The following is a 23,701-nucleotide window of genomic DNA, read 5'->3' as shown; positions in this document are numbered from 1 at the left end:
AATGTACCTTTATGTGTACTTTTTATGTTTTATTCTAGCATGTTCTGTAATATGAGACCTTTAAGTGTCCATAGTTACAGTACTTACACCGTTGTCTTTTGTCCTTGCGTGTATAAAAGAATGGCTCAGTAGAGGACTCTATGCCGATAAGTTTTCTCTGCAGCATTTTCATATTCCTAAAATATCTGTTCACGTCATCTCTTACAGTTGCAGCTAGTGTTAGATAGCAAGTCCAACACAACAGGTATAGACAACATGTATGGTGCATTGGGCTTCAAGATACATTTATTCAGAGCATGGAATTGAAGAATGGGATGTGTTTTAGGTTGCTGACAAGTTAGTCCATTTTGCTTTTTTTTGCTGATATCAGTTAAATAGTAGTTTTTGGTTTGTCGAAGCTGGTTTATGTAGGTGCAACTTTATTTCTTTAAATATTGTATTATCCAGAAGTCTTGGTCCACAGTGATGTGTCCTAAAACAAACAGACATGTTTAGTTCATTGTTCCTTAACAGATCTGTGTTTAAGGTATCACCTAATCTTAGTACTGGAAAATATGGTTGATTCACTAAAACCTCTTCTGTAAAACAGGGCTGCTATATTCTTAAAGGTATTGTTCAATTTGAATTCCTTTATAAGAGAAAAGGGAAGAGACAATGGTGCGCTTAAATTAAAATATATATATACCATTTGTAATTATTTATAATATTAGTAGTGGGTGTCCGCTTCCACTCACCGCCAAAATCAATAACAAAGAGTCTGCCAGGTCCTGGCGAGCGGACAGCAGATTCTCCTGAGAGTGTGCTATCTCCAGCGGTCATACTGCAAGCGGTGGTTCTATCTGAGACGCTGACCGGAGCTCCCGTTGTCCGCTTGCCAGGACCTGAGAGTGTGCTATTTCCAGCGGTCACACTGCAAACAGCATTTTGGAATCATACCAATCTACCTGCCCGCCAGGACTGAAATTAACAACTTTTCACCGGCGGTAAGCGCTACGGTTTGAAGCTGTACGGAACCTGTATCCCTCCGGGTGCGTGCATCCTAATACTGGACATTCCCGCAGGTTCGGGTAAGAATACAGCAGTAATCCTCTGCACTGGGACGCCAGTAGCAGGAGGATTTGAGAGACTTGTGATATAATTTATTGGCAGTTGTTACAGTACTGATACATATTGATGTGACACAATTGGATGTAACAGATTGGATAAGTCTGTTTAGTGTCACATAAACACATTGTTGCCATTAAGAATACAATTACACTGTTGCTGCCAATCTCCTTCAGTGCCAGTGGACACTATCTGTCTTCTATTATATTGTGTGGAATATACAGATTTTTAGTTATTTATTTATTTATTTATTTATGTATGTGTGTTAATTAATTTGAGTAAAAGAATTATATAAATCAAGGCAGACTCTTTGGTATTGATTTTGGCGGTGAGTGGAAGCGGACACCCACTACTAATATTATAAATAATTACAAATGGTATATATATATTTTAATTTAAGCGCACCATTGTCTCTTCCCTTTTCTCTTATAAAATTGTTTGAGGATTTAGCTAATCCTTCTAATGTGTGCAGCTGAAGTTAAACAAGTATAATTGGTCTAATTGCGCCGGGAGGTGGGGTGTGAATAACACCTCTCTTGTGAATTTGAATTCCTTTGTCAATAAGGGGAAAATAGTTTGTACATTTTAATAAGATATACTATCCTTTTTAAGACTTAAGATATACAAATATTATAGAAAAAAAAATATGCATATAGATCAGTGTTTCCCAACCTCTTGTCTCAAGGCACTCTAAAGCTGTGTACACACTTGTAGATATATCTGCAGATCAATGGATCTATAGGCGGATCGGGCAATGTGTTGTGCATTTATTTACATGCGCCTGCCCAGTTCAGCCGTCAATCACCGCCGGCTGCTGCAGCATGGGTACAGGCGGTTGGTTGGCTGACTACCTGTACACACACAATGATGTACCAATATTTCTGTAGATATATTGGTCATCATTTGTGCTGCAGGGCCGTCCTGATATGTCTGTAAACGACAGCATTCACAGACATACCGTTACTACACACTGGCCAACAAACCGGCGATATATCGGCCATTCAATAGATCGACCAATATATCAGCCAGTGTATACCCAGCATAACAGTGCAGATTTAATGATATCCATGCATCAGCACAGATGGTTAAATTTGAATAATTGATGTACTAATTAGATCACCTGTGCTGAAGTTCGGCTGTTTTTAAAACCTGGCCTGTTAGTATGCCTTGGGGATTGTGGTTGGAAACTCCTGGGGTAGATAAGCCGTATTTAGCATGGCGTGCATGTCCATTTTGCAGACAAATCTTGCAATATTTTGTGCTGCAGATATGTCCAAGCCAAGCATGTGTAGCAATGAGCAACTATGGGCAAGTCAGACACATCTTGAATGGGTGTAACTGGGCATTTGCACACAAGATAAGTGTTCTGAGTATATTCACATAGAGGAATAAAACTTTGAATACGGACAAAGATCTACATTTATTTCCCAGAATGCAGTGTTGCCGCACTGGTAGCCAACTTGCATGCAACTCTGAATTAGGACTTGTAGGTTGTCATCATATAGACCATATTACATATACAATGTTTGCACAAGTACAGGAGTGTTTTAAGAGAGGAGAAAGTCCATGTACAGTCTCCTTTGTCCAGGCCCCTCCTCTCTGCGGGTGCCGGCAGCGGCGCAGCGCTGTAGAGAGTCTGAGCACTAGAGTGGCCAGACTCTAATGCGCATGCACAGATCTCCGGGATAATGGCGATGTGTCCATTTTGCCGGTTATTTCTGCAGCGCTGCTGCCATTGGTGCGTGACTCCAGAGGGGTAAGTAGTACATAAATGGGTGCAACATTTTGGTGTGGTGAGGACCAGTGTGCACTACACCCACTGCACCCATTATAAATATGCCAGTGTACAACTATGCAAGTTCAAGTTAACCAGGACTCATGGAATGTGTCCACACCCCGTTGCTGACAGTTGCATCCCATTCTGTCTGTCCATCTGTAACTATGAATGAGGAAATGCATTCTGCACATTTACTTTTGCCCTCTCGCACCCTCCAAATTCTCGCAAAAGAGTGTAGTGCATCTGTATAGTAAGTGGAAAGGTACTGTAGTGCCACAGTGGGGACCTATGGACACTGATGGGTGGGAGGTACTGTTGCAATGGGGGCCTATGGAGATGGGTGATCCAAAACAAATCCTTGTCATTTTTATGCCTAGGGGTGTGTCTAGACATAGTTGTTGATTTTTTTTATCCATTAATAAATGAATTCTTAACTTAATTAAACTTCTGAGTAGTTATTGTTAGGTTGTATATCATATATTGTTATTTCGTTTGTTTGTAAGCCTGGGGACCATGCATTTTATTATCTTGATAAGAAAATTGCAAAACACATGCAACAGGTATCTGGATGGGGTATTTGAATGCTCTCTCATATGGGTCCCCTTACCCCATATTGGGACCAATATATAGTGGTATAAACAGGACTGTTTGAGTTGCTCTGTCCTATAATTTTTGGATGACAGCTAGTCCTCATGGGCAAACTAAGCAAATGAGTATTTAATAGTATTTTATTCATTATACAATGTGCAAGTTTATTAAAATCAAACAGGCATGGTCTTATGGTGCACCTGGAAAGTATTCACAGCGCTTCGCTTTTTCCACATGTTGTTATGTTACAGCCTTAGTCCAAAATGGAATAAATTATTTTTTTCCCTCAAAATTCTACACACAATACCCCATAATGACAACATCAAAAAAGTTTTTTTTAGAGATTTTTACAAAGTTAGTAATAATAAAGAAATCACATGTACATAAGTATTCACAGCCTTTGCCATGAAGCTCAAAATTGAGCTCAGGTGCATCCTGTTTCCATTGATCATCCGTGAGATGTTCCTATAGCTTAATTGGAGTCCACCTGTGGTAAATTCAGTTGATTGGACATGATTTGGAAAGGCACACACCTGTCTATGTAAGGTTCCACACTTGATGGTGCATGTCTGAGCACAAACCAAGCATGAAGTCAAAGGAATTGTCTGTAGACCTCAGAGACAGGATTGTCTCAAGGCACAATTCTGGGGAAGGGTACAGAAAAATATCTGCTGCTTTGAAGGTCCAATGAGCACAGTGGCTTCCATCATCCATAAATGGAAGACGTTCGGAACCATCAGCACTCTTCCTCGAGCTGGCCGGCCATCTAAACTGAGTGAGCGATCAGGGGAGAAGGGCCATAGTCAGGGAGGTGACCAAGAACCCAATGGTCACTATAGCATTCCTCTGTGGAGAGAAGATAACCTTCCAGAAGGACAACCATCTCTGCAGCAATCCACCTATCAGGCCTGTATCGTAGAGTGGCCAGAAAAAAAGCCACTCCTTCGTAAAAAGCACATGGCAGCCAGCCTGGAGTTTGACAAAATGCACCTGAAGGACTCTCGGACCATGAGAAACAAAATTCTCTGGTCTGATGTGACAAAGATTTAACTATTTGGTGTGAATGCCAGACGTCATGTTTGGAGGAAACCAGACACCGCTCATCATCAGGCCAATACCATCCCTACAGTGAAGCATGGTGGTGGCAGCATCATGCTGTGGGGATGTTTTTCAGCGTCAGGAACTGGGAGACTAGTCAGGATAGAGGGAAAAATGAATGCAGCAATGTACAGAGACAAAACAATTTAAACGGGAGAAAATACTCGTATAAGCGTTTAAAAATGGAAAAATGGATTATACATTCCTTTTATATCCACAGTGATGTTCTTTATTCCTCTGACTTCAATATCATGGTAGCAATTGTTTCCACTCCGGTCCCAATGTATAAAAAACAGAAAAGACACAAAATGTGTACAATTGTTTAAAGTCTATCCCGATGTATATAGCGCACTGGACCCGTGAGAAGAGAAATGTAAAGAATCTGGAATTCGTACCATGACTCACAATAGAGTGTTCTACACCGTGCACGTAGCAGGTTCTTTATCCTAGACCTCGTGTATCCTTCATCAGAGGATCCCAGACACACAATGGTATCTCCCAAGATATGTTTTGGATAATGATCTCACATGGGACATTTACCCAACGTATTTATGAAAGAATGCGTACCCAACTCACTTGAGAGGGGGGCGGAGACAAGCCTCAAAAGGTTTCTTTACTCGGGCCCAATAGTGGCTCCACCAGTACTTCCTGCTTTTCAATCGCTCCTTCTATTCCTCCCAAAGTGCTTAGTTTTCATGACTATGTGGGTAAAGAATTTGACATACAATGTGTAGCGTTGTTTTATGGCCGTATATCAATCAGCCCTCAGAAAATCCCACACAGAAATGAAGGAAGTATGTAGGGCGTACCCCAACTCACAGTGCTGATCCCCACCACGATTGTGGATTGGCTCCCTTGGAAAAGAATATTACATACGGTTTAAGGTTGGAGCTTGTGTACTTGGGGATTATAACAGTGGAATCCATAGAGGAAAAGAAACCCAGATAAGAGGGATATCTCCATTTACATGTGTGAGTAAGGGTACGCATCACCTTTAACAAGACAAAAGAAACCTTTATTAGGATTGCAAATATCTTGTTTAGAAGTGAGTTGGGTACGCACACCTCTTATATATATTTAGTGGATGTAACACTGGGTTCAGTTGTAAAGAAACCGTTTCACACACGTGGTGGGGATCAGCACTGTGAGTTGGGGTACGCCCTACATACTTCCTTCATTTCTGTGTGGGATTTTCTGAGGGCTGATTGATATACGGCCATAAAACAACGCTACACATTGTATGTCAAATTCTTTTCCCACATATTCATGAAAACTAAGCACTTTGGGAGGAATAGAAGGAGCGATTGAAAAGCAGGAAGTACTGGTGGAGCCACTATTGGGCCAGAGTAAAGAAACCTTTTGAGGCTTGTCTCCGCCCCCCTCTCAAGCGAGTTGGGTACGCATTCTTTCATAAATACGTTGGATAAATGTCCCATGTGTGATCATTATTCAAAACATATCTTGGGAGATACCATTGTGTGTCTGGGATCCTCTGGTGAAGGATACACGAGGTCTAGGATAAAGAACCTGCTACGTGCACGGTGTAGAACACTCTATTGTGAGTCGTGGTACGAATTCCAGATTCTTGAAATTTCTCTTCTCACGGGTCCAGTGGGCTATATACATCGGGATAGACTTTAAACAATTGTACACATTTTGTGTCTTTTCTGTTTTTTATACATTGGGGGGGGGGGGAGTGGAAACAATTGCTACCACGATATTGAAGTCAGAGGAATAAAGAACATCACTGTGGATATAAAAGGAATGTTTAATCCATTTTTCCATTTTTAAACGCTTATACGAGTATTTTCTCCCATTTAAATTGTTTTACTTTGTTCTGTCTGGGTGTGGTGACACCCTTTACGGGGATTATATACGTTAAAGCTGTTCTCATCTTGCGCACATCTCTAAGATAACTTCCTTCTGTTTTTTAATGTACAGAGACATCCTGGATGAAAACCTGCTACAGAGCACACTCGACCTCAAACTAGGGCGACAGTTCATCTTTCAGCAGGACAACAACCCCAAGCACACAGCCAAGATATCAAAGGAGTGGCTTAAGGACAACTCTTTGAATGTCCTTGAGAGGCCCAGCCAGAGCCCAGACTTTAATCCGATTGAACATCTCTGGAGAGATCTGAAAATGGCTGTGCACTGTGTCCATCCAACCTGAGGGAGCTTGAGAGGTGCTGCAAAGAGGAATGGACGAAGCTGCCCAAAGATAGGTGTGCCAAGCTTGTGGCATCATATTCAAAAAGACTTGAGGCTGTAATTGCTACCAAAGGTGCATCAACAAAGTATTGAGCAAAAGCTGTGAATACTTACGTACATGTGATTTCTTAGTTTTTTATTTTTAATATATTTGCAAAAATCTAAAAAAAAAAAAAAGAAAAAGGTCACATTGTCATTATGGGGTATTGTGTGTACAATTTTGAGGGAAAAAAATAATTTATGTCTCCCGGGCAGACACACTGGGATCAATTCCTGGTAGTCGCTAGTTAATCCAAGTCACCTCAGCGGGATCGTGGTCTGGGGTTCCCTCTCACAGCCAACACGTTTCAACACGTTCTGCGGGTCTTTTTCAAGGCAGAATTCTGCCTTGAAAAAGACCCGAAGAACGGGTTGAAACGCGTTGATTGGAATTGATCCCAGTGTGTCTGCCCGGGAGACCTGGTGACTATGAGCATTTGAGCTTGTTTGGAGAACTGATTACCACCAGTTCTCTATTTCTTCTGGTAATTGTTCAGCGCATCCATTTCACTGGGATAGGGGGATTCCTCTCCAGTGAATTTGTTTAATGTGATTTTATGTGGACTTTTTATCTATGTCTATTGCATGTATTAAATTTACTTTACTACACATATGGTTTTTCCAATTTTCTCTCTCCATATGCTGACATATCCATGAAAAACTGGATGAAGATGGGGACAACAATTTGAAATATCCACCTGAGGATTATCTCCATATATTCTATATGAGTCCGCATCTGTATCTGTATACAAAATGCTGTGTTACATCTCCCATTCACAGCATAAAGCAAGATTCCAATGTTGTTTATTTTCCGCACACTGTGTATACGCGCAGCACAGTCAAGTAATACTGTGGGGTGACTCATAGAGTGGATACAATTGCAGAAGAATTGCATCCACGTGTACAGTGTATTTTACTAAGTATGTTGTCTCCATTTACACATTCCACTAAACGTTACTATGCATAGCACTGATCTCTCTTCTCATTACACACTGTAAGGATTTGCAAAACTGCTAGTCTGATTAATGTTATCCTAGTTAACTAAATAACAAAAATAACAGTTCCAATCAATTTGTTTTCATTGTAAGTGAATGAATAAACAGGGGCATGAATGTCAAGTCAGCTTGTATACATGATATGATACCTGAGAGCCTGTTTGGCTGCACTCTTGGCATGAAGTTGGTCACCACTCCCTTGTGATCTTTGGATCTGTGTTTTCTTTCAATGCTAACTGTAGGTCCTGTACATCTGACCCTTGACTTTTATGTAGATTTTCAAAAGGCAAAAGCCACATCTCTGAATCTGTCTGATGGGGTGTAGTATGGTATGCTGGCGGCCAGAATACCGGCGCCGGAATCCCGACCACCGGCATACCGACAGCTGGGCGAGCGCAAATGAGCCCCTTGCGGGCTCGCTGCGCTCACCACGCTGCGGGCACAGTGGTACACCACGCTAATTATTCTCCCACCAGGGGGGTCATGGACCCCCAAGAGGGTGTAAAGTGTCGGTATGCTGGGTGTCGGGATTCCGGCAGCCGGCAAACTGAAGACCACCCATCTGATGTACTCACTATTGTACCGCACTACAGTATATAGCTGATTGCTAATTAGGGAAGATTGCCAGCGCATACACACTAAACGATATCAATGTACGATATTGTTCTGTGACGTCATCCCCCCCTCACTCCCCGAACATGCAGCTCAAGGATATTGTTAACATTGAGCTGCATGTTCGGTAGATGATGGAAGAACGAGCATTACCCACTGGTGCGTCCATCGTTCATCCATACACACTGGACGATATGGACAATATATTGATCATATCGTATCGTTATCGTTCAAATCATTAATTTCATATCTGCCAGTGTGTATGTGGCTTTAGAGTGAGATTTTAAATAACCAACTATTGTTTTAATTAACTCTGGAAATTAATGAGGATTTTTGCACTTCTTAAAAAAAAAAATTTGTTATATGCTAAAAATCACTTACCATTTAAAAATTTCTCTTCACCCTATGTATTGTTGTTATTTCTTCTTTCCTGGCAGTACTGTACTAATCAGAGGAGAGACAATTACAAACTGCAGCTCACACAGTTACCTATTAGCAGTACAGTAATCTACGGGGTTAAGTGCATACCATAATGTTAGTAGTCTGTGAAAGGATTATTCAGGTTTAAAGCAGAGTACAGCTGAACAAGCCATCAGATTCCTCATTTGTTCTCCCCCCCAGCTGTGATCTTTTTAATAGGAGCAGAGAACCACATAAATCTATGTCTAGTATATACAGCAGAACACAATAATGTAGGGTTAGTGACGTGACAAAGGTGGGCACAAATAGACAGAGAACTTGATGCAGCTGGCCCACAAAAGATGGCAGGGCTTCCGGACTGGTTAATTTCTAAATACAATATGCTACACAGTGTATACAGAAAATGCTTATTGGTTATAGATGTTATATTGTACAAATGTGACCCCTAAAACACAAACTCAACAAAAGTGAATGTAGGGCCTAATTCAGCTTGAGTTGTAGTTGTGCAAAACATTGCAAAACTACAACTTCTTTCTGTAGCAGCACAGTGCAGGCTGCCCCGCATGCCAGGTCCTATTCCCCCCTCCCCGGTTATATGCTCTAGCCCCCTGCCTTCACAGCCTAGCTGCGAAGGCAGTCGCCGGGCTGCCATGTTTTGGGTCATAGCGGCTGCGTGTGACATTACTCAGCTGCTGCGGCCCAACCCGCAGGGACCGTGCTCCCCCCAACGCCACATCGTCAACAAAATAAAACCACTGTGACGCTTCCCCGTCACTAACCCCTGCCGGGACTTAGACTGCGATAGCAGTTTAAGTACTCGTGCATGCGCAGAAGTGCAGAGATCGCTGGATAGCGATTTCCACACTTCATCGATTAATGCTGAATCGGGCCATTAGGCAACACTTACAAACTCTCTTGTACATGTTCTGTTGCTAAGTCACTATCACTTTAAGAAAATAGAGTGTGAATAAGATGAAGGCTGTCACAGCAAATGTAGACTGTTGAATGGATGTCCATCAATTTTTTTATTTTTTTTATTTTTTTTATAATTCTCTGTACTCGTAACGTATCTCTGTTCACACAATTGGCAAATTTGTGCATACAGCATATGTACAAATATGAATTTACACATCTATACCTATGTCATATCTATACCTATGTCCGTCCTATTCTCAGTCGGATACAACTTGTCTGGATCTGCCTTTTTGTGAAATAGCACATTTAGAGTTCTATTTAAGATGGGATGTTGCCCATAGCAACCAATCAGATTTTACTTCTTATGTATCTAGCACCTTCTAGATGATAATACCTGGAATCTGATAGGTTGCTATAGGCAACATCCCATCTTAGTAAATTAACCCCTTAGTGGCAGGAACTGGGTAGTGACAATTAGATAACGCGTAACCACCCGGACTTGTGCAAGTTTCGTGAGCGTGTAGCTAAATCTCTGCGTGATTCTGAGGAAGGGATCCCTGTGTCAGACGTATCTCCAGCATCTAGCATAGGGCTAGTACAAGTGCACCTACTGATAAGCGCTGTGCCGGGCAGTGTAAACCAATGTTTCCGCTTGCAGGCGCATGAACGCATTAGTAGATCGGATACTTGCATTAGAATAAGGCAGTAAATCAGACTACTATGGCTGCTCACTGCCACAGCCACTGTGTGAATGACTCAGAATCAGGCCCAAAGTGTCTTATACAGGGTATGTCATTCTGTGGCAGCTGCTGATACCTTTGTATTTCACAGTTATTATTTCGTTTTGAAATGTGAGAAAGGAAAGATGTCAGATGCTGTAAAAGGTTTATGCAGTAGGATGTCTATGCAACTGGGCAATCTCTGGCAAAGCCTGCTTTTTGTGCAGAAATAAGGTGGTGCATATAGGTTCGGGTGGCAATGCAAACAAAGTGTTCTTATACATTTTACATACACATACTGTGTGCGTGTACTGCACAGCAGAGATTTCCAAAGCTTTTGAGTTGAGCCCATCCTTTTTGAGTTTAAATTTATACTCGTCACCCCTAAGCCCAGACAAAATAGGAAGATAAAAAATATGCCATCCCCTCTCTATAACATTGGATTTCCACACATAGACTTTCCTGAGAAATGAGGCACTTGTCCCGCTGCTTCAACTGCTCTACATTCTCACAGCCTGCACCTGATTGTCAGGCTCGCCTGTAGCAATGCACACTATAATGTGGGCAGGCCAGGTAGATCCCATAACGAGAATCAGAATTGATACGGAATCAGCATATGCAAATCAAATACGTGCAATAATCATAGAAATAATATCCTTTAACAATATTCTGCACATGCGCCGATGTACACCATCTCAAAGCCAATTCTCTCATTTGCTGGAACGTGGTGCACACATTTTTGGGGTTGTAGATATCCCCTCCAAAAATGACTAAACCATTGTTTAACTGCACGCAAGTCAAACGTGGGTGGCTGCAGATGTCAACCAGCAAATCATGGGTAATGGTATGTTGTAATTTCCACAAAGCAGTCCTAGCACATGCAGTTTATGGCCTGTTAAACAAAACCTTTTCTTTCCCTTGTTTTCTACTAAAGCATTGGTTGATTGTGATTTGAAATACAGTACCAACAAAATGGTGCACCACTGGGTATAAATTTGGTGTTCAACCATAAATTAATTGGGAGGTGTGTTTTTTTTCTTTTTCTTTTTTCCGTTTTCTTTTTCCTGTTAGAATATACACTACATGGGCTGGAAAAGATATCATCACAGTAGAACAGATCCATGCAATGTGTTGAGTACTGCATCATTTGTGGGGAGATCAATTACGGGGCCGTAATATAAATAGATTTGATAAATCAATATTCAATATTCATCCCTAGCTCATATTACACCCGGTATTTCACAACATACAGCTGGCATGGTGCTCAGCTGGATGGGCCTGCAGGAATCTTACAGGAAAAGAAAGGAAACAACCCGCAGGACATGACACGTTTAGGTGGTCAACCAGATACTGTAGATGTCTTTCAAAATGTAAACTTTATAAATATAAGAAGCTAGAGGGATGAGGAAAATGTGTTTGTAAGGGTGGGTAGATTAAGGGTAGGGATTCACTGTGTGCCTGCTTCTGGAAACACCCGCACGTCCACCCAGCCTACCACCCCAAATTTTGACAACCCCTACTGTACTGTGCACTGACATTCCTCTAGGATAAGTTAATTAAAAAATAATACATCCAACATATAAATTGCTCATTGCTCCAAAACTTGCTATGTGTATCTACATGTTTGTTACTTAAATATCCATTTAATGTATATCAAACTAGGGAGTTATTCCGGTTTGTTAGCAATTGGGCAAAACCATGTGCACTGCAGGTGGGGCAGATGTAACATGTGCAGAGAGAGTTAGATTTGGGTGGGTTATATTGTTTCTGTGCAGGGTAAATACTGGCTGCTTAATTTCTACACTGCAATTTAGACACCACAAATCTAACTCTCTCTGCACATGTTATATCTGCCCCACATGCAGTAAACATGGTTTTGCCCAATTGCTAACTCTTTTGGTTTGCTAACAAACCTGAAAAGCCCCTTAAGGTCCTCATTCAGCTTAATTTGCAGTTTTGCCACTGCTATCATTTGTATGCTGGGGGCCACCCAGCATGCAAAGGGCGGCCAGCGATGCGACTGCAATTCAATTGTGATTGCATCACTGAATAAGGGAAGCCCCCACCTGTGCAGCCTGTCTACGAATGTAGTCGGGCTGCCGCCATTTTCCCTATCACAGTGGCTGTGTGTGACGTCACGCGGCTGCCCCAAACCTGCATCCGTTTCCAATGCCATGCTCCTGCGACGCCGACCTCCCCATAAATACATTGGCTGACCCGCACACACGCAGAGCGGGCCCTACGCATGCCAACGGTTCTATTCCCACTCTATGGATGTCATGGACACCCACGAGCAGTGTCGGACTGGGGCATGAAGGGCCCACCGGGGGAATGCTGCTGTAGGGGCCCATGCTTGAAGGTGTAGCCAGGTTCCAGTGGGGGCGTGACCAGCCACCAGAGGTTTGGATAACCATTACATGTTCTGTGCCCTATGGTACATATATAATAAACCAAATTATTGTGAAGTATAATATAACATATGTATAATGCATAAATCCAGTGCACTAGGATAGTCTGGAACTTGATCCCTAGAGGAGGAGGAGGACCCACTGGTGGTTTCACCTGTTAGTGGGCATGCCAACTGTCGGGGGGGCGGCATCTAGGTGTCGGTTGTCCTCGCCGGTCCCATAACTACATCCCATTAAGTACATATAGGGCTGTATGTAATGACACCAGAGATTGCCGGAGGTGCAAGATGCTGGCCGTTTTCTGCCTTTTTTTTTTATAGGGGCAATCACTTACAAGGCAATACCACGGCTTGTAAGTGATTGCCCCTTTAAAAAAATGTTCGAGATCGGCCAGCATCTCGCACCTCCGGCAGTCTCGGGCGTCATTACATCTGGCCCCAGTCTGTGTTTTATTTAGATAAATATGCAAGAGATTACATTTTATTAATTAATAGTACTATGGACAAAACTATGTAGGAGAAAGAAATGAGCAATTAGACTTATACTTCTATGGCATCACCATGCATGTCACAGAGGGTGTAAAAAACATGCATTGAAGGGATCTTGTAAGAGGAGAAATACTGTAATGAAAGTACAGCAAGATAACAGTGCATGAAGCAGTATGGTCCCTGTACTCAGCCTAAGCTTGTATACTTTACTATGCTTTTAAGGAACAATAAAGTGTATTATAAACCTTATGATATTCTTTTGTAAAACACTTGAAGGCTAAATGAGGTTTACTACAAAGATCATAAGCATTCTCACTCAGTTAATGTTTAATTGAAGAAATAACGCAAATGATCACCATTCATATAGGAATTCTCCTTTCCGCGCTGTAAGTTAAAATTTAAGCCTTGTGACAATTGTTTCGCTATCATTCTTGTTCTGGACTCAGTAGATTTCTTCTGGCCTTCACTTTCTTCTACAATGCAATCTGAAAGGGAATGACAAAAAGGGTTCCTGAAAGAAACGATCTGCAGCTCTGTGCTCTGGTGCCTGGTGGAAGTGATCTTTACCCTGTTTCACATGTAACACTTTAATTCAACAACACAGGTGGATTCTGAGTAATAATAGGAGAAACCAAATTAACATAGTACTACTAAATGTTTACTGTAAGTTTAAATAACCATATTTAAAAAGTTACTAGAATTTTTGCAAGTGTTTACATTATTATTTTTGCTTGTTACAGTATATATATGTGCTGGTCACATTAGGGGCATATTAATTATTGTCCAGCCTGGAGTTTACAGGGTATGCTGGGTATATATACTGCAGTGGTGATATAGCGTTAGTAGGTCTCTGTATACTAACTCAGTTCGTAGAGGAGCTTGGGACCCTTCTATACTGGAGGGCAGATCAAGGGAGAAGATGTGCAGTATAGCCGTGTATGCGCAGAAAGCACATGTCAGAGGTCATGCTTCTGTGAAGGGCCACTGGGTTTTAGTACAAAGGAATATAACCAGGCGCTAATACATCATCACCATATTCTGATGATCGAATTACTGGTATTAAAAATTATATACAAATAATACTGCAATTACTGTGTACTCAAGCTGCAGGAGAGAGCTTGACTTGGGGTAAATCAAGTCAAAAAGAACCGGCACTTTATAGTCTCCGGTAACACTAGAACACTGAACTAATCCCCTCTTGCGCTATAAATAGTATGATATGGCTCAAAGTTCAATGAAAACAAATGAATAATTTCATATATTCTATATATTTTTTAATACATATAATTATATATATATATATATACACTTTACAATAAACTATTAGACCGGTCAAATAAAATCACTAACAAATATATTGCCTAGCTGTAGGAGGTGGATCTTAGATAAACTCTGTGCACAGAGTATTTTTAAAAATAAAATAAAATAAAAATCAGTCCATGTATTAGATTAAAAATCAATTAACCAGCTATAATTCGCACCCATGTAGTAGATAACATATTTGTACATTGTTATATATTGGAATTCCTCAATATGTTGCCACTTAGCAAAGAAGATGGTATTGTGCAAAATGACCGCTCCACACTGGAGCCTTACGTGTAGCTTGCACCAGTAGTTGTAACACGGGAGAGTCCAATGACAAAAGAGACGGTCTCGGGCTGCGGGAACGGCGCTACACTGGCGCCTGCTGTGCTGATTAATTACCCGACTTCCAAGCTCTATGAGTCCACGCCTCCAAGTGCCGTATGCAGACACCACAGTCACGGCTGTATTATCCCGATCTCCGTTTAGTCCATGAATAATACCGCTGGATGCTGGTATATTGCGGGGGTGCAAATAAGCTGGTACAAGGGTCCAAATGTCTGCTTCTGACGCGTTTCGCTCCTCTTATGGGGGCTTCCTCAAAGAATGAACTCATTCTTTGAGGAAGCCCCCATAAGAGGAGCGAAACGCGTCAGAAGCAGACATTTGGACCCTTGTACCAGCTTATTTGCACCCCCGCAATATACCAGCATCCAGCGGTATTATTCATGGACTAAACGGAGATCGGGATAAAACAGCCGTGACTGTGGTGTCTGCATACGGCACTTGGAGGCGTGGACTCATAGAGCTTGGAAGTCGGGTAATTAATCAGCACAGCAGGCGCCAGTGTAGCGCCGTTCCCGCAGCCCGAGACCGTCTCTTTTGTAATTGGACTCTCCCGTGTTACAACTACTGGTGCAAGCTACACGTAAGGCTCCAGTGTGGAGCGGTCATTTTGCACAATACCATCTTCTTTGCTAAGTGGCAACATATTGAGGAATTCCAATATATAACAACGTACAAATATGTTATCTACTACATGGGTGCGAATTATAGCTGGTTAATTGATTTTTAATCCAATACATGGACTGATTTTTATTTTATTTTATTTTTAAAAATACTCTGTGCACAGAGTTTATCTAAGATCCACCTCCTACAGCTAGGCAATATATTTGTTAGTGATTTTATTTGACCGGTCTAATAGTTTATTGTAAAGTGTATATATATATATATATAATTATATGTATTAAAAAATATATAGAATATATGAAATTATTCATTTGTTTTCATTGAACTTTGAGCCATATCATACTATTTATAGCGCAAGAGGGGATTAGTTCAGTGTTCCACTGGGTTTTAGTGCCCAGCGGTTGCAGGCCAGTTAACAGAAGCAGTGCAGGGCACACCTCTAACATTTCTTATCACTGGTTATGTTAGGATATATTAATATTCACATGTAGTAACAGCGATGTGTTTGAAAAAAAATGATCACTAATGCAATCTCTGTAGTTCCAGGATCCGGCCGCTGGGACTCCCTGAGAGAGGGGAGCCCGGGGGTACTTATCCCTTGTGCCCCCCCTTAATCCATCCATGTCCAACCTTCTGAAGCCTATCCTGTTGCGGTCTCCTGGATATACATTAACAGGATGCTTCATATTTGGGTGGGTTTTTTTTTTTGTTTGTTTGGGTTTTTTTTGGTGTGGGGGAGGGGGGGATTAGAATACAATAGTATTGTAGTAGCATTTCATTTTATTTTGCTGATCAGTGGGCCATATAAGCCAAGACACAAGCTAAAGACAAGGCACATGGGCCAGCCTCATCAGTTGGCTTGCAGATGTGCTATAGAGGGAATAAACATTTACACATTTTCAATAAATAAGTCAACTTTTTATTGATGTAAACCGCACAGTGCAATATGCCTATAGCATAATAAATATATTGATATAAGATGCATTCAATGTGGGTAAAACTGTGTAGTGATCACATGATCTGTACAAGTAGTCTGTCTGCAACTCACTACAGGACTCTGGAGAGCTGCAGAAGTGTGTCTCTACTAGCTGCAGTCATGCTGAGCTATGGCTGCAGAAGTACTTCCTGTATGAGAAGTAGATGTCAATGATGCATGATAAACATACAACATACATCTATGACTACGTGATCCACTACAATTAAATCTTTGAATATTAATTAGCCTGGAGTAAAAGTCAGTATACTTTTAACTCTGTTAAGAAATGGACAAATTCAAATTGTGCATCAGAGCAATAATACGAATTTGTACTGAATTCTGTTGATTTCTTTTTAGGTACTTTACTGTATGAATCTTTTTCATTATTGTAATCAAATAAGGGACAGATTAGCTTTTCTAATAGAAGAAACATTTTTTCTTGGTAAAAATAAAAATATCTTCAGAATGTTTCTAGTGTTCTTGTACTGAGACTCCAGTTATAAGTGAGGATCAGTCATTGGGTGTCTACTTCCAAGCTCAGATTTGATCTAAAGCCAAGCTACTTCTAGTTTCCTTTTAAGATACTATAACACTACCACTACATTACATAGAAAATAAACAATTCCTTACCAATCTGTGTGTCATATATGTTGGAAATAAATGGCTTCAGTTTTCCTCTGGTTTCAGTAACAAAATGCTGCACAACTTCATCAAGGGTGTTAAGTGTGACCTAGGTAGCAAATACAAACAGCATTACAAACATCATGAATATATTCAATACAAAAAAATGGCTAAATAAAATGTGATCATGGCATTCCATTCCATTAAACACCACAATGGGCTGTATCACTGGATTTATAACCAGATCTCTAAAATACCATCCTCACTAATAGCAGCACAGTTAACAACGATCTATTCTGGTCAAATAACCACTTCAATGCACTTACAAACAATACTTTTGTGATGGCACACCCTCATAATCCCCCGTCCCCCCCCTTCATGAATGTATTCATGCAAGGCAGGGATGGGGAACCTTTGGCGCTCCAGCTGTTGTTGAACTACACATACCAGCATGCCTTGCTACAGTTTTGCTATTTGGCCATGCTAAAACTGTTGCAGGGCTGCTGGGATGTGTAGTTTAACAACAGCTGGAGGGTCGGACGTTCCCCATCCCTTATGTAAGGTCTGGTACATAATGTGCTCTGTAAAATATTTGAAAGGTCTAATAATATTGGTATGTATATAAAAAAAAAAAAATTCTAAAGCGAAAAATAAATTGTATAAAATACAATTAAAAGTAAAAAGCCTGGCTCCTAATGGGGTTTGGAGGTAATCTGGCAGCATTATGCTAATACTCTGGTTCCGGGAGAAGCACTAACAGCTGAGATTGATAAAATCTGAGTCTCTTGCCTTTTACAAAGATGGCCACACTAAGGACTGCATTACCATACAGTAGGCCTGGCCAACCTGTGGCTCTCCAGCTGTTATAAAACTACACATGATACAAAGGAAATTAAAAGAAACTCTCTGGTTTTGGGGGTACTCTTATGTCATAAGAGTGCCACCAAAACCAGAGAGTTTCTTTTCCTTTCCTTTGTATCATATTACCTGACTCTCAGGGGTGCACTTCCACGTGAGATATTTCATAGAATAAATACAGCCACTTTATTAAATTATTGTGGATCACATCACAAATTCCTACTCTGTGTAGAGAATAATCATTACCTGTGCTTGGTTTCTCCCAATATCTCCTTTCCCTCAAAAGCGTAAAACTACACACCCCAGCATGCCCTTCCACCGTTTTATCATTCCCTAATAGCAAAACTGTGGTAGGGCATGCTGGAACTTGTAGTTTCACAACAGCTGAAGAGTCACAGGTTGGCCAGGCCTGCTATAGAGCAGTATTTCCCAACCACGGTCCTCAAGGCACACTAACAGTCCTGGTTTTAGTGATATTCAGGCTTGAACACAGGTGACTTAATTAGTACCTCAGTTATTTTGATTTAACCATCTGTGCTGCAGCCTGGATATCTCGAAAACCAGCACTGTTGGTGTGCCTTGAGGACCGCGGTTGGGAATGACTGCTATAGAGAATAATGACTATAATTTGCACTGTAAATTGTATGATTTAAAAAAAAAAAAAATAACTGAGAAGGTAATCATTTTCTGTATCTCCACATCCCTATTTCACCTCCGAATTATTGTACCTTTCATTCCTCCCGGCAGAATCTCTATGGGTTGCATTTTATCTACAGTAATAGAGGCTTTGTGTACACATACATTCAGTGTGCTATGTGCAATTACTAACAGTGAAACCAGGCAAATAGTGTATTTATGTCTGTAACAACTGAAAGGCCAGTACATTATTTTGGAAGTAGTCCGTTTAGAATTGGTCTACTTCCACCTACATATGGGGAAAGGGGGTGGTCTTGGGTGAACTGAAGCTACCTGCCACCTAACCCTCACTCCCCAGTAGATAGTAGTCACCATCTACCTATATGACTGACATATAATGCATAGGAACATCACAGTGACCACTATATAATACAGAAAATATCACAGTCACCACAAGAAAATACATAGAGCATCGCAGTGACAGCTATATAATGAAAAGAACATCACAGTGACCACCATATAATGCATAAGAACATCACAGTGACTGCTATAGATGGAGCCACGTTTAACTTGGCTTTTCTGCTGCGCCTAGGCACACCATGGTTTATTAGCATAAGCCTTTCATCTATTGTTCTTAGCTGCAATACAATACAGGGAGAACAATACATCAGGAGATTAAGGGCCATATGCAATTGTGGTCGAATTGCCGCAAATGTCGAAAAACGGGGCATTTTCGACAAAAAAAAAAACTGTCAAATTGGATTCGACAATGCAATACAGTACTTTTCGTCCAAAAACCTGCCGTTTCAGATTCGACTTTTTGCAATTCGACATTTTCAAAATTTGACATGTCTCCAATGGTAAAAATGCGTCTTTTCGACAAAAGTAGATTCAATTGAAGAATGTCGATTCGACAACAGTGCTTTTCGACAGTCATTTCGTCAATTTCAGTCCGCCTCATTTTGCTGTCGTGATCTAATAGAAAGTTTTAAAAACATTTTTTTTTTTGGTGTTTTTTTTATTGCTAATAGCATATCTATTTATATTAGAAGGGATTATCTACTTGGTTTGTCTATTTAGGAGCCACAAGTATTATTTAATATATTTTTTTTAAATATATATATATTTTTTTACTGACTAAAATAATATGAAGAGATCAGAGCATGTTTTTCAGTGGGAAGGGGTGGGAATGGGTTAAAAATCCTGAAAAAAATGTGTGGGGTCCCCCTCCTAAGCATAACCAGCCTCGGGCTCTTTGAGCCGCTCCTGGTTGTAAAAATACGGGGGGGAAATGACAGGGGTTCCCCGTATTTTAACAACCAGCACCGGGCTCTGCGTCCGGTCCTGGTGTAAAAAATACGGGGGACAAAAGACGTAGGGGTCCCCCGTATTTTTAACACCAGCACCGGGCTCCACTAGCTAGAGAGATAATGCCACAGCCGGGGGACACTTTTATACCGGTCCCTGCGGCCGTGGCATTAAATCCCCAACTAGTCACCACTGGCCGGGGTACCCTGGAGGAGTGGGGACCCCTTAAATAAAGGGGTCCCCCCCTCCAGCCACCCAAGGGTCAGGGGTTAAGCCCGAGGCTGCCCCCTCCCCCACCCACCCAAGGGCGGCAGATGGGAGGCTGATAGCCAAGTGTAAAAAAAAAGAATATTGTTTATTTGTAGCAGAACTACAAGTCCCAGCAAGCCTCCCCCGCAAGCTGGTACTTGGAAAACCACAAGTACCAGCATGTGGGGGAAAAACGGGCCTGCTGGTACCTGTAGTTCTACTACAAAAAAATACCCAAATAAAAACAGTACACACACACCGTGACAGTATAACTTTATTACATACATGCATACCGACATACACACATACTTACCTTTGTTGACACGAGGCTCGGCCCCCTTCTCCACGTAGAATCCACGGGGTACCTGTAAATAAAATTATACTCACAACAATCTGGGGTAGATCGGTCCTCTTCTGTTTGTAATCCACATACTTGGCAAAAAAAAAAAAATGCAAAACACGGACCACGCACTGAAAGGGGTCCCATGTTTACACATGGGACCCCTTTCCCCGACTGTCGGGACCCCCCGTGACTGCTGTCAAAGAGGGTCCCTTGAGCCAATCAGGGAGCTCCACATCATGGCACTCTCCTGATTGGCTGTGCGCGTCTGAGCTGTCAGGCGGCGCATAGCGCATAGGCGCTCCATTATATTCAATGGTGGGAACTTTGCGGTCAGCGGTTGACCGCGCGTAACCTCAACCGCTGACGCAAAAATCCCACCATTGGATACAATGGAGCACCTATGTGCTACATTGTATCTCGAGTGCGCCGCCTGACAGTACCAGCTTGCGGGGGAGGTTTGCTGGGACTTGTAGTTCTGCTACAAAAAACAATATTTTTTTTCTGACACTTGGCTATCAGCCTCCCATCCGCCGCCCTTGGATGGGGGGACAGCCTCCGGCTTCACCCCTGGCCCTTGGGTGGCTGGAGGGGGGACCCCTTGATTTAACGGGTCCCCACTCCTCCAGGGTACCCCGGCCAGGGGTGACTAGTTGGGGATTTAATGCCACGGCCGCAGGGACTGGTATAAAAGTGTCCCCCGGCTGTGGCATTATCTCTCTAGCTAGTGGAGCCCGGTGCTGGTTGTTAAAATACGAGGGATCCCCTGTAATTCCCCCCCCTCCCCCCCGTATTTTTACAACCAGGACCGGCTCAAAGAGCCCGAGGCTGGTTATGCTTAGGAGGGGGGACCCCACGCAATTTTTTTCAGGGGTTTTTTAACACTTTTCTGCCGTCCATGAAGTCGAATCCAGGATGCACACTATTCGTCAATTGGTCCGTTTTTCGACAGTGGGACTGTCGAATCCACTTATTATTGAATATGTCGAATTCGGGTCCTGGTGCCAGGATTCGACTGTGGAATTGTGTCGAATCCAAAAACAGTCGAATTCCAGCTGGAATTCCACCGCAATTGCATATACTCCTAAGTCTGACTGCCCTGCCTCAATTAATCCTATTAAATGCCAAGATAAAGATGGCTTTATCTGTATATATCATATAAAGAACATCATAGTAACCAACAGACAATATATAGAGCATCGCAGTGACCGCCATATAATGCTGAAAACATAATTGTAAACATCAAATAATTCAGAAAGCATAAGTAACCTCCATATAATAACGAGAGGATCAGTGGCCACCATACAATATATAATTAACCCTTTTACAATAATTATCTACATAATCCCCATTATTCATTAGTCCCAACAGACAGGGATAATGCAGCCTATAGCTGTAGCACACTGTCCCTGGGAGGGGAAAACATACTGCTGCCCTCTCACACTGCTATCCATGATTCCAGCTTCTCTGCGGCACCCACTTCCTCCATTAGACGTTCCTCTGGGGAAATTGGGCCATTTGACCTACTACCCTTTCCATAGCCCTACAAATTTCCCCTGCCATTTAGTGATATGCATTATTGTACACCGGTGGACAATACAGAACAATGAGAGAGTGCACTTTGATACCTTTTTGTTTGGTGTTCAGAGTAAACAACATGTTGTTCAATATGGGACTCTAACATAATGTTGGTATCACTATCTTTTCACCACAATGCCAACCTTGTTAAAATGCTAATTACAGCATTTTAACAAAGTCAGCAGTATAACTGTAAACATTCTATTAAAGCAGCATGTTTACAGATATGGAAGGTAGGATGAGATGCGACAAGAACTTCTCAAAGGGGATGGAGTATGATGTGCAGCCAGAAACAGGGGAGCCTTCAACTAAGCTCCTCAGATAGGTTGATGTAAAAAGGAGATTGGTTCTGGCAAATTTCCATGTTACATTTCAAGTGATTATTGCTTGGGAGGGTCTCCAGCCAAATATGCTGAAAGTGTGTAAAGGAAAAGAAGATGGCAATATATAGGGGGTCATTCCGAGTTGTTCGCTCTGTATTTTTTTCGCATCGCAACGATTTTCCGCTTAGTGCGCATGCGCAATGTCCGCAGTGCGACTGCGCCAAGTAAATTTGCTATGCAGTTAGGAATTTTACTCACGGCTTTTTCATCGTTCTGGTGATCGTAGTGTGATTGACAGGAAGTGGGTGTTACTGGGCGGAAACTGGCCGTTTTATGGGTGTGTGCGGAAAAACGCTACCGTTTCTGGGAAAAACGCGGGAGTGGCTGGAGAAACGGAGGAGTGTCTGGGCGAACGCTGGGTGTGTTTGTGACGTCAAACCAGGAACGACAAGCACTGAACTGATCGCAGATGCCGAGTAAGTCTGGAGCTACTCAGAAACTGCTAAGAGAGGTGTAATCGCAATATTGCGAATACGTCGTTCGCAATTTTAAGAAGCTAAGATTCACTCCCAGTAGGCGGCGGCTTAGCGTGAGTAAATCTGCTAAAAGCAGCTTGCGAGCGAACAACTCGGAATGAGGGCCATAGTTTACACAGTTTAAAAAAATGTGTTGAATAAAATTAGGGCACTCACCCTTTTGAGATTTAAGTATGACATTGGACAATTTTGCACTGATGTCTTGCGATGCTTGAGCAATGTGCAATAGTTGTGTGGATCTTTGGTGTAAGTTCATGACTTACGGTAAAAGAGGATATGGTGTGTACTTTTTTTTTAAATCAATAATGTACCTTTGACACAATAAATATCAAACTCACCCTGTGTCAGTTGGGGGATCCTTTTGTACAATCTCACACCCTTGTCTTGGGGTGACTACAATAGAAATGAAGTGATAGAGATTGTTTTGTGTTCCAATTGTAATAAGAGTCCTCTTGTACCAAGAAAAGGAAGAAGATATCCACATAGTGCACATCAATGGGTACAAAGATTTTGAAACATGTTCAGTGGTGGGTTTATTATTATGCTCACCCTTTAGAGATGATTAAAGTATATGAGACGTTTATTTAGGAATGCAATGTACATCAGTTTGATGGATTATTGAAATTAATAA

General features: G+C 41.7%; 1 protein-coding gene across 3 annotated transcripts in view; it reads right to left on the bottom strand.

Moving 5' to 3' along the window:
* Nucleotides 1–267: 267 nt before the first annotated feature.
* The window catches only part of STAP1 (signal transducing adaptor family member 1), a 228,863-nt gene continuing 205,429 nt past the window's right edge, over nt 268–23,701 (bottom strand). For 2 of the 3 annotated variants that reach the window (XM_063919925.1, XM_063919923.1), the window contains 4 exons: nt 17,252–17,351; nt 13,731–13,859; nt 8,806–8,868; nt 268–472 (listed from right to left, as the gene is read on the bottom strand). In XM_063919925.1, the coding sequence (XP_063775995.1) occupies nt 8,828–8,868; nt 13,731–13,859; nt 17,252–17,351 (270 nt within the window). In that variant the 3' untranslated portion in view covers nt 268–472; nt 8,806–8,827. The remainder of the gene's footprint in view (nt 473–8,805; nt 8,869–13,730; nt 13,860–17,251; nt 17,352–23,701) is intronic. The other variant, XM_063919924.1, reaches the window with a different exon arrangement.

Source organism: Pseudophryne corroboree, chromosome 1 (assembly GCF_028390025.1).
Source record: "Pseudophryne corroboree isolate aPseCor3 chromosome 1, aPseCor3.hap2, whole genome shotgun sequence".
NCBI lineage: Eukaryota > Metazoa > Chordata > Amphibia > Anura > Myobatrachidae > Pseudophryne > Pseudophryne corroboree.
This window is presented reverse-complemented; position numbering and strand designations above follow the sequence as displayed.